An 11,931-nucleotide genomic window follows, 5' to 3' on the forward strand; every position below is an offset into this window, starting at 1 on the left:
TATGTATATATATATTGCGCGTATAGGATGTTCGACATTATTATGCATCCACAAATCTCTCCGAGATCTAATATTTCTGATTCTATTTTATCGTAATATTAAATATAAAATTTTTTACTCAATTCAAAAAATATACTGTCATCTCAATATTTATTCTTAATTTACACAGATAATGATGAGTTCAAATTATTTTTGCAAGTCTATTAAAACGAATTGTATTTATATTGTACATAATATTATACACTAAAGCGCTGTTGAATTGCGTCGCGCGTGTTTTGAGAAACACTGATATAGATCGCCGTGAAAGGCGTATGCGTAACGAATGTAATGTTGATAAACCGAGTTATGATGCAAGGACAATGCTATTATCTAGATTAAAATTAATCGACGTATTCCCTCGACTGATGAAATTGTTAACAAGTACGTTATGGTCTATAGACAACAAATTACTTCAAGCTGAGTGTTTTTTTGTGTTTCAGCGATAACAAAAGGGATGAAATGGTACAAACATTATCATTACGATAATGCGTCGATCACATTACGTCTTAACGAAACTTCATCAAATTATCGTTGACAAGTGAAACTTGAAGGACAAAGGTATTTCTAACAAGTTGTTCGAGTTGTTTTCGGAAATTAAACATTAAACATCCACTTTAAATATGATTATGTTCTTACTTTAGGTAAAAGACGTGAAAACAATTCAAACAAAAAATTCAATAATAGAAAAATAAAATGGAAGTATCAAAATTTTAAATCGAAATGGTCTCCGGCAAATTCTAAATAATAATATATGTAAAGTATTCCCCAAACTTTACCGCGTCTTCTTTAATTTATGGATTCTTTGATCAATTAAGAACTGATTTTTTTCTTTACAAGATTGTCGAAATATCCAAATGATGGGTTAAAGAATTTACAGATGAAAGGAAAAAGACATTCCTTTTATATATCAGAGATAACTATAGGATTGCCACACAGACTTATTTATTTGATATTTTAGTCTATACTTTGTAATCGATCGCCTCTTATAGTTACAGATTATTTGTATCAGACACACACGTACATGTTTTATTCCTTATCGTGTTCCTTATATTATTTTTATGTTTCATTTTCGTTTAAAGCCTAGAAATTGTAAAATTGCATTTGTAAAGTAGACAAAATTAGTACATTAGAAATTATTATAAATAACACGTTATAATCATAGAAAGCCTTTTATTATAGATAGCATAATTGCCTTATGTTTTTTATTTAATATACAGATATAGGCGCATGAGGGCTATCGTTTTTAAAGCCTCTTTTGTGCATGTCTTCTTGCGATGAACGCAATAATTACCCTGCACTTTTTGAAATGTAAAGACATATTAAGCGCATTTAAAATTTAAAAGCTATTCAGCATAAACGCATATTTATCATACGTCTCTGCTTATTTGAATGTTCTCCATACAATACATATATTATTTATGCGCAAAATTTCAATTTATGCGCGAGCATTTTACGTAATTCTGCTTGGTCCGGTGCACTTGCGCTATGGATTTCTGTTTTACATGAATATTTCCGTTTTAAATATTTCTACGTGTTTACGCACGACGTTCCACATAAAGTAGCATGCTTATTACTTATCTCTTTATAATGCAACGATAATAATCATACTAACAATATAACAAAAAATTTATGCATAAAAATGCGATACGTACGATACATCCTTGAAAGTATATCTAGAAAGAACCTTTTGAGATATATTTACGTATAATTTTAAATTATTAGATAAGAAATTATATAATAAAAATGATATTATGTGTGCGTGAAATGAAGAGAGAAACATTTCAAGTTATGGGACAGTATATTTTGATTCATGTACACAAACGAAAATGTGAAATTAATATTTTTTTAAATATTAATTTCATTTCAAAAATATTTTTTTAAATATTTTGATATGTATGCGCGGAATTGTACGCCTTGAAAACGAGAAATTGATGTAGGATTTATTTGAAGAAAAAACCTACAATATACTATTAAATTCTTCTCGTTTCGTATAATTTTCAAGTTTGTCCCAATAAAATGTCAAAACTATTTATCAATACATATCGATATAAAATGATTTATAGGCAGTTGAAACAAGATATTTTTAAAATTCCCAAAAACTTCGTGTTCATTGCAAATTATCTACAACAGCTGTAACGATTTCTATGTAAAAAGACACAAGTTTTTAAAGGATTCGACCTGTTTCATATTGAAAACGCTCGAGAATAATTAATTATTCAAAATATTTTGCAACATATGTGATCATTATCAATATATATAACTGATATATAATAGACGCATATATAAACAAGTAAAAGAAGATAATAAAAAATATATCATATCAATATGTAATGGCAGAAGAAAAAAAATTTTTATTGAGTTTAAAAAAAAAATTCTTTGTATAGTCAATATATCATTTCTGCATATTCATTCTAAAAACAATTAAAAATTTTGTTAGAATTTTACAATATTTTTCTTAAACATTATTAATTCGATACTACGCTTATGTGAAATAAAAAACTAATAGATTTATCGATTTTATGTATAAACCTCTCAAAAGTCAAACTCTCTTTGCATTAAAAAAAAAAAAAAAAAAATATATTAATTTTAATATTTAATATTTTGTATTGGATTTTAGCACATGATTAATGCGTCTGAGACACTCATATAACTGTATTTTCTTTCTGTCTCTAAAATAAGATACAGATATTTGATATTTCAGACAAGATGCAGCTCGATAAAAAAATGAACCAGAAGTTGCTATTTTAGAGAAAGAAGAAAGGAATGAAATGTGCAGTGTGCACGTAAGAGAGAATGCAATTGACATAAACGCTGATACATTGCAACTCATACTAGATGTCTCTGACTGCGGTCGGGAAGACGCTACAAACGCTTCCAAGCGTTTGATTGACCAATCAGGACAAAAAGAATAAAGATTTCTCTATTCTAATTGGTTAATGCAATGCTTCGAAACATCTCTAGTATCTTCTCGACCGCAGCCTTTAACTCCGTTTGTCGGTATGGTACATATTTGGCGGTAAATGAGAATTCTATTTAATACTGTATATTCTAATATATTCGGCGTTATTAGAGCCATCCGATACACGTGTAATAGTTTTGCAAATATAAATTGAGTAACAAGAAGAACCAGTTTTATCTCATTTTTATCATTGGAAACTTTTCAATTGTTATTAGCGAGCTTCATTTATTGCATTCTGTAGTCATCTTTTACAAATATTGAAATCTAACTCTCTTAACTTAACCTAATGAGATGGACGAGAAAGGAATTATCACGCGCATATATCTGGAAAATTTTGTGTAAGAGTGAAAAATTACAATTTTTATTTTTATTAATATATTATTTATATATTTTCTATCTTTCTTTCTGAACATTATGTATTGTATTATATTACATTCTATTGTCTCGTATTATATTACATTATATATTAACTCTGTTAAATAATTTAGTGTTTAATGTATGCTTTCAATATTTCTTAACCAAACAGGACTTATGACAGTGCCATAGTAAATCCTGCCAGGTATCTCAATGTCATTGTTGGACCTAATGGTTCTGGCAAGTCTACTATTGTTGCCGCTATAGTTCTTGGCTTAGGTGGCAAACCTAATATTATTGGACGAGCACTTCATATAGGAGAATATGTCAAGTATGGATGTCAATCTGCAAAGATAGAAATTTATTTGAAGAATGGCAATAAACAGGATCATGTAATAGTCAGGACATTTACCAAAGAGGGAACATCGAAATGGATGGTTAATGGTGCTCTGTCATCTGCAAAAGCTGTACAAGAATTCACATCCAGTCTTAATATTCAGGTATATATCGCTTTTTTTATTATTATATATTATATTATTATATCCATAAAATGTATTTTTTGATGTTGCTTGTTGCCTTTTGTAGGTTGACAATCTTTGTCAGTTTCTACCGCAAGATAAAGTACAAGATTTTTCGAAAATGGATGCCCAAGCATTGTTAGAAAATACTGAAAGATCTGTTGGAGATCCAAAACTTTTAGAATATCATCAAACGCTGAAGAAAATAAGGACCAGTTTCAAGGAATTGGAGCTTGATGTAGCAAATAAAAAAAGATTGTTGGAATCTAAAATTCAGAGACGTGATGGATTGCAACAAACTGTTAGTACAATAAAAGAAAGAAAGTTGATAAAGAAAAAAATAACAACACTGAAACAAAAAAAGGCATGGATGCTGTACGAGGAAATGCGCAGAAAATTAGTGGAGGTATACAAAAAAATTTTAATTTTAATTCTTATATGTGATGTTAAGTAACATTTTGTATTATATTTTTACTGAAATCTTATTGTAACAGTCTAAGAAAATCAGAGATACAGCAGCAAAAGAAATGCAATCAATAGATATTAAACTAATACCAATAAAAAAGAAACTTGAAAAAATACAGTTTGATATGACAACGTTAAAAAAGTCGTTAAATGATCATGTAAGTAACACAAAATAAGACTGCTATATCCAAAAAATTACTTGATTCAATAGTATGTTTTATATTAACAATTTGAAATATGTCACATATTTTTAGAACAACAAAGTTAATGCTAAAAATACGAAATTGAAAACCGTGATAAATGAGATTCTTAGTTATGAAAACAGGATTAAAGAATCTGAAAATACATGTTCACGTAGAATTCAAACAGAAGAGAATCGAGATCAAGAAATTAATCTTGCACAACAACAGAAAAGCAAATTGGAAAATGATTTTTCTCTTATGATTAACGAAATTGGAACAGGTTTGTAATTGGTGGTTTAATTGTTTAGAATAATAATAAATATTGATGAGAGAGAAAGAGAGAAAATGTGTATATGTGTGTATATGTACTACAATATGTATCATATGTTTCAGAGGAAAGTTTAATAAAGCAATTGCAGAATATAGCAAGTAATATGGAAGAACATAGAAGAATAATGGATAATTTCACCAATAAAAAGAATATATTGAAACATGAAGAAGAAAACATTGGCCGTGAAATAAGAAGTATAAACTTGTATATTATATATTATTTTCAGTTAACAGTCACTATGTTTATTTGCTATTAAATTTATGAATTAAAATTATGATTGTAGCTGTGCAAGCAGAACATCAATCTCTCAATATTGATGTGAAGCGTTTAGAACTCTTGAAACGAGTGAGCCCTGACGCATATAAAGGTGTGCTTTGGTTGAAAGAGAATCGTGACAAATTTTCGGCTACAGTGTATGAGCCCATGTTGCTCAGTATCAATGTAAAAGAAGCTTCATATGCCAAGTATTTAGAAAACATAATACCGTTTCGGGATTTAGTTGCGTTTACATGCGAAAACAAACAGGATATGAATCTGCTATTGAAGTACCTGAGGGACCAACAGAAATTACAAGTCAATGCAATTTATTCTGATACTACAAAAAGAATTATGCCACCAAATATATCATTACAAGACATTAAACAGTTTGGCTTTAAGCATTATTTAGCATCACTTATTGAAGCGCCGCCTGTCATAATGACATATCTGGTTTCGATGTATCAATTAAACAATATTCCTGTTGGAAACAATGAAGTCGAGAATAATACAGATCGTATACCTCGCAGCTTAAGTTGTTATTTTAGTGGTAAAATAAATTTTTTACACGCATTGAATTTTACAAATACGATTTTGTACTGTAAATTTAATAGAATTTTCTTTGCAGAAAACAACATTTATTCTGTGAATATATCTAGATACACGCGCACAACATCGACCAGAATATCACAGGTCAATGGAAATGGCATGCTATCAATTGTTCTAGATAAATCTAAACTACAGAGACTCCAAGAACGGTATATTAAAAAATGAATAAAAATATATAATAATAAATTTAAACACATTATCCAAAGATACATATTTGCTTCAGGTTAAACAATTTGCAAGAAAAGAAGAGTCAAATCCTAATTGATATTAAACAGGAAGAAGATAAAATATGTGAAGAAACTAAAGAATTAGAAAAATATCGGACTGACAGAAATAAATATCAACAAAATATTCAGCACATTCAAGCATTGAAAAGTAGAATACGCATAGCTACTAACAAAATTGAACAACTGGAGATGGACCGAACGAGTATTGATAATATAAAAGCTGCATGCGCTAAAGAGATTAAGGTTTTTTTTAAATAATATATATTATCATAAACATTTTTTTGTCTAATGTACAAAATCTGCATTTATATTTATTGAATTCTCTACAGGCTATTATGAAAAAACAATTACAAATGTATAAAGAATATAACACAATTTTGAAGGAATGTTTTAATTGCGTTACAAGTAATGACGAAGTCAAATTTGCAATAGCCTTACTACAACAAACTTTAGTAATTAAAGAGAATGAGGCTGCAGATTTGAAGGATATGTTTACAAATGCAGAGAGGATATTTAAGCAACACGATGAAGAGTTTCAACCTTTAAAGAGAGAAGCTGAAAGACTGTATAATGAAGCATTGACAAGCACAAATAATATTAATCCACAAGATAACGCCTTTAAACCTCTGAATAAAGCCTTTGAAAAATTACCGGCTACTATAACTGAAATAAATAAAGAATTACATATTGCTCAAGCAAAAGTTTTCTGTATGGCGAAAAATGTAGATGCCGAGAATGTAAGTATGACATGTAATGGAAGATATTCTTTTAACATAGTATGCGAAACCGGCGCTGGCTCTAAATTGTTTTATTTGTATATTGATTTCTTTTACCATGTTACAAATTATTTATATGATAAAAATAACAATTGAGTATTTTCTTTTTACATCTTTAGGTGTTGCGTGAATATGAGGAAATACAAAATAATATTCAAAACTTGACTGAGTTCATCAAACAGAAGACTATTAAACTAGAAGAAATGACAAAAGAGATTAAAAGATTAAAAGATAAATGGTTACCATTGTTGGAGCAGCTGATTGAAAGGATAAACACGAATTTTAGTTCCTATTTTTCTGCAATGGATTGTGCTGGCGAAGTTACACTTGCGCATGGTGAAGATGTTGTAAGTTTATATGTATGGTATATACAACATATGAAATAAAAATTCTTTTATTGACTAGATATATTTCCAGCTGGATTTTGATCAATACGGTTTAAAAATCAGAGTAAAATTCCGAGATGCAGATGAATTGCAAGAATTAACAAGACATTTTCAAAGCGGTGGCGAAAGAACTGTAACTACTGCCATTTACATGATCGCGTTGCAAGAATTGTCGCGCGTGCCGTTCCGCTGTGTGGATGAAATTAATCAGGTTTGTTATTACACGTTTCTAAAAGTTTGTTATTGCGCATAACATATTTACATAATTTATATATCATATTTTATATTTTTTTACAATTTAAATATTTCGCGATTATTTTCTAGGGCATGGATGCAGTTAACGAAAATCGAGTCTTCAACTTACTCGTTAAAATGACAGGAAGGCCAGGCAGTTCTCAATATTTTCTGCTCACACCAAAAGTAAGTGTAATAGTATTATTCAATTTTATTAATGATAACTTTTATTAATCGTGTTGTTTTAATAGCTTTTGTTAGATTTATCATATGCAGAAACAGTGACAGTACACTGTGTCTTAAATGGGCCAGTTATTAACACAGATGATAAAGAATTTGAATTCGATACAGAGGCTTACATCAATTCTTTTGCATCCACAGCTGATACATAGGAGAGAAATGTAAAAATTAATATAACGTTTAAAAATATATAGAACGTAAGTTAGCGTGCCTTAAGATATGATAAATTATATTTTTAACAGCATTTGCAATCAACTTAATGTTAAGGAAAAAAAGTCTTATGTTAATATTTAGTTAGCGCGCTTTAATTTTTATATTATTTATATGTGCTTTACATGTATAAATATATATATATATAAGATTTATAAATATATGATATTTATATATTATATCTATATTTATATATTTATATATATCATGTTAAAACTATTTTTTCCATAAAAGCACATATTTTCAGGCATTAGTGCAATTATTTATTTCTTTTTTTTTCCTTTCTTCTTTTTCTGAGCTTCTGGCCATGGGAAACCTCGGCACTTAAGCACGTCCATAATATTGTGACATGTATAATAAGCATTTTCCATCACCTCCTCGTTAAAGATATCCATAGCAAATCTTGCTTTCCCACCACTTCTTCTCGATTTTTTTGATCCTTTATTCTTGTTACCATTGCCATCTTTAGCACTTTTTCCATTATTCTTTCCATTAGTTTTCACGCCGGTCTTTTTCTTGCTTTTTCCACGCGTTGCCATTGTTAAAAACTATTCGATTAATACCTTGATATCCAAATTATAATAAATATTATTTATTAATAATGAATATATTCGCTTTTTTATAAATATATATGATTACTATTAATTAATTACCTTTAAAATAATGCTAAAATACTTTTGATTATTGTTCTTTCATTTTTGTCGCATTCTCGTATATGTAAAAAGTCTGACTCGAATTGGAATAAACCACGGTCGTACATACTACCATGGAATAAACACAACTCGGGTTGCCATATCAACTTATAATAATTACATCAATAAAAATAAGTTTATCGACCGCCAATTTCTCAGAATTAATCGATACGAGACAATATATTTAGGACACTTTCCATGCTAAGGAAAAATTTATATTGATATGTCAGTTTTCGTCGTAGGCAGAATGAATCGGCGGAATTTTGACTTTTGTGTAATCTGTTTTCAAATCTTCTTTTAAGCGAGATGTTCTTCCGGTTTGTTGCATCACCAAGATTCTGACAACGATTGGCACCTTTTAGTGTTTCGAAGATGATGTTTCTCGTAAAGATCTTTTAACCATCGACTTTTATAGTAATTTGTTACGCATTCGTGACGCATGAAAAATCTTGAGTCACCGACCTTCGAATCTATGTATGTGCTCTTAAACATCCTTGACCTTAAATATGTACAAGCCATTAACTGATGTATTTACCTATTGTGAGTTTCGAAAAATCATAAGGTCTATATATATTGTATATATACATGTACCATTATATATAATATATCTTTTTTTCAAAATATTTTCGATCACGATGAGATAGTAGTTCAAACAATTTCGTTATTTTGCGTCTAAATATTATAATGTAATTGAAACGTCAAATATTTCGATCTATATAAATTTCAAATTTAATTACATTGCACATTTATATATAAATTTATATATAAATTATTTATTTTAACAAACAGAATTCAAATTTAAAATTAAGTACAAGATAAAAATATTGGGAGGCAGATGATTTATTCGCGAGCTAATATTTACGCAAGAAAAATTTAATAAAGAACGTGGAAAATTACGATAAGGAATAACTAGAATATATACAAGCGCAATTTATCGCGAATAAAAATCAGATAATATATAAATTACGTTTGGTATAAAATATAACGGACAGAAAAATATTAATATAAAATATGAATAATATAATATATATATATGATATATATATCCTCATCTTTCTTTCATATTGCGAGGGAGAAGTGCGAAACGGACCGCTCCACCCTCCATTCTGTCAGCGTGTTTATCGCTGACGCGTATAGATGTCAGTCGTCCGGTGGATCTTGACGGGAACAGATGTAATTTGCGTGTCGAGTCTGTGAAACGAAACGCCGGCGAGCCGGTCGCAATAATAGTTTTTATCAATTTTTATTCACAAACGGATAGAATTATCACATCTCGCCCATCGGAATTCGCTGGTTGCACATTTGGTAAGCAGAAATTATCCGAAAGCGAATAGCACGGTCATTAATTCCCCTCTGTCTTTCGTCGAGCACTCTTGTCAATAGTGCGAACACTATGAGATGGGTGTGAATAGGACGGAGATCTCCGGCGACTTTTTATCTCTATTTATTTCTTTATTATTATTGTTACTTATTTATATAGATTATCCAGTAATGTTGACGCTAAAGTTATGCTAAAAAAGATAGAGAGAGGATCAATAATCAATTAATTAATTCGCTGTCGGAGGGATTCGCACGTGGGAATTAATGACTTAGAAAGATGGATTAATTAGTTGCGATTATCATTAATAACTTATCTTGGTCTCCGATATCTTATTTTTCAACATCGAATTTGGAGAATAAGGAATTGTCTTGTTATAGAAACTTTTTAGTTAGCGTAAAATGCTAATTACGCCGCGATGTGAGGAATAAAAATTCGAAAAAAGAAATATTTAAATTCAAAAATCTTCGCTGTCAAGTCGATGACATTAAATAATGGACCGTCATATTTTGCATATTTGTCATCTCGATCTTATTCAATCCGAAGCGTTAAAAACATTCTTGATTTATAAATTGAACTTTTTCTGTAAATATCGATTGATTAAAGAAATGCGTGAGACCATCGAATTTATTTATTATTTATATCATCGATGATAATTATCGGTATTCTTCTCGTTGTACCTTATGTAAACATAACGATTAAATAACTGAGAATGCAATATGATGTAATACACAATCGCAATATATATTGCATTTACTGCCTCTGTGCGACTTTTTTACATTTCGTTATATATCTTTTATTTTTCTAACAATATTTTTCCAGCTGATTTATACAATCCATCATCCGGCATGTACGTCGTTCTGCATTTTCATTACCTATCATCCGATATCAGAATTGAGTTCTACATTTTAATTAGAATTACTTCTGCTTGCAGGTCACGCGGCTTCAGTATTCGTTCACTGCCGTTGCAGCCTTACTCATAACCTGTTATCGTTCCATATAAACTATAAAAGAAGATAACGTAACTTCAAGAATAACATTTAAAGAGGTAAAAAAAATAATATGACTTTAGCAAAAACTTAACAGATGGTATAACTAATGTCGCTGAGAGAAAAAAGAAACATATTTCACAGAGTCAAAAAAACTTAGTGACATATAGTGACTATAACAAGATACTAAAAGATATTTGAGCTATGATCTTTTAAAGACAGAAACTAAAGTCGCGCGATTACTTTGAAAAGTCTGGAGGAGATATAGAGAGCGAATACAGAAAAGGTGGGATATTTCTTTCAGGGCAACGCGAGATCTAAGGAAATATGTCTACTGCTTTACTAGCTGTGTTTGCCGTGATCCTGTGTATTCTATTCAGAATATTGAACGTGAACAGCTCACCACAAAGACCCCTTCTCGTCTGCAAAGATCAATCATTCCTGTCAACAATGTTGAAGATCGCGCCGGTCATTGCCGAACCGTAAGTCTGGAAATGTATTTTTCATATATTTTAAATAATCCGTGAATTGATTGTTTCGAATTTTGTGACTCGAGAGAGTTTATCCAAGAGATAAGAATCTCGGATAGAATTCGAGGTCTGCGAGTTTCGCGAAAGTGAGGTTAGAGTCGATGCTGGGAGCCGGGTCCAGCTGACGTTTCAGCTGATATGCAAGTATAAACAAGATCTCTGTATTATCTCTTATACGCGCAATAATTTCAAATTATATATCGTATGTCATGATCGAGAAAATAAACAAGAACAGTTCTTATACTTTTATAAACGTACTCACACATTATGTGTAAGTAAAAAAATATATATATTATAGTGGAAAAAATATATATGTGCATTTTAATGTTTTCTATAATTTGTTTATTTTATTTAATGTATATTGAAAAGATTATATATAATAATACAGATGAGATTGCATGATGTTAATGTATGAATTTATAAAATATGTATTTTTTGGTTAAGAAATTATTCAACCAATTTTGAACATAATTTACATGAAACAGATAATTAAATTGCTATATTAATTATATAAATTATTAATTATTATATTATACATTTTATGATTTTTATTTACACAATAAAAAAAATTGTTTAGAGCTTATAATATTATATATAATATTATTAATATATAATAT

General features: G+C 29.5%; 3 protein-coding genes across 6 annotated transcripts in view; 2 read left to right on the forward strand and 1 right to left on the reverse strand.

Moving 5' to 3' along the window:
* The window catches only part of LOC115242397 (structural maintenance of chromosomes protein 5), a 17,467-nt gene extending 9,583 nt beyond the window's left edge, over nucleotides 1–7,884 (forward strand). The window contains exons 2-16 of one of the 2 annotated variants that reach the window (XM_029818656.1): nucleotides 480–597; nucleotides 2,741–3,336; nucleotides 3,525–3,852; nucleotides 3,938–4,276; nucleotides 4,365–4,493; nucleotides 4,590–4,797; nucleotides 4,911–5,042; nucleotides 5,132–5,653; nucleotides 5,732–5,861; nucleotides 5,936–6,182; nucleotides 6,269–6,676; nucleotides 6,835–7,062; nucleotides 7,133–7,312; nucleotides 7,426–7,521; nucleotides 7,587–7,884. In XM_029818656.1, coding sequence (XP_029674516.1) covers nucleotides 3,290–3,336; nucleotides 3,525–3,852; nucleotides 3,938–4,276; nucleotides 4,365–4,493; nucleotides 4,590–4,797; nucleotides 4,911–5,042; nucleotides 5,132–5,653; nucleotides 5,732–5,861; nucleotides 5,936–6,182; nucleotides 6,269–6,676; nucleotides 6,835–7,062; nucleotides 7,133–7,312; nucleotides 7,426–7,521; nucleotides 7,587–7,727 — 3,135 coding nt within the window. In that variant the 5' untranslated portion in view covers nucleotides 480–597; nucleotides 2,741–3,289 and the 3' untranslated portion in view covers nucleotides 7,728–7,884. Of the gene's footprint in view, nucleotides 1–235; nucleotides 598–2,740; nucleotides 3,337–3,524; nucleotides 3,853–3,937; nucleotides 4,277–4,364; nucleotides 4,494–4,589; nucleotides 4,798–4,910; nucleotides 5,043–5,131; nucleotides 5,654–5,731; nucleotides 5,862–5,935; nucleotides 6,183–6,268; nucleotides 6,677–6,834; nucleotides 7,063–7,132; nucleotides 7,313–7,425; nucleotides 7,522–7,586 lie in introns of those variants that run through there. The other variant, XM_029818657.1, reaches the window with a different exon arrangement.
* A 143-nt stretch (nucleotides 7,885–8,027) lies between these two features.
* LOC115242400 (small lysine-rich protein 1) lies at nucleotides 8,028–9,497 on the reverse strand. Its single transcript, XM_029818663.1, has 2 exons — nucleotides 8,439–9,497; nucleotides 8,028–8,348 (listed from the first exon to the last, which is right to left on the reverse strand). The coding sequence occupies exon 2, from the start codon at nucleotides 8,322–8,324 to the stop codon at nucleotides 8,049–8,051; it is 276 nt and encodes a 91-aa protein (XP_029674523.1). The 5' UTR covers nucleotides 8,325–8,348; nucleotides 8,439–9,497; the 3' UTR covers nucleotides 8,028–8,048.
* Nucleotides 9,498–9,619: 122 nt separating this feature from the next.
* The window catches only part of LOC115242399 (abhydrolase domain-containing protein 2), a 16,580-nt gene continuing 14,268 nt past the window's right edge, over nucleotides 9,620–11,931 (forward strand). For all 3 annotated transcript variants that reach the window (XR_003885041.1, XR_003885042.1, XM_029818661.1), the window contains exons 1-3: nucleotides 9,620–9,782; nucleotides 10,730–10,843; nucleotides 11,089–11,266. Coding sequence is in view for 1 of the 3 variants with exons in the window: in XM_029818661.1 (XP_029674521.1) it covers nucleotides 11,112–11,266 (155 nt within the window). In the remaining 2 variants the exon portion in view is untranslated. The remainder of the gene's footprint in view (nucleotides 9,783–10,729; nucleotides 10,844–11,088; nucleotides 11,267–11,931) is intronic.

Source organism: Formica exsecta, unplaced genomic scaffold, assembly GCF_003651465.1.
Source record: "Formica exsecta isolate Colony F162 unplaced genomic scaffold, ASM365146v1 scaffold591, whole genome shotgun sequence".
NCBI classification, from domain to species: Eukaryota; Metazoa; Arthropoda; class Insecta; order Hymenoptera; family Formicidae; genus Formica; species Formica exsecta.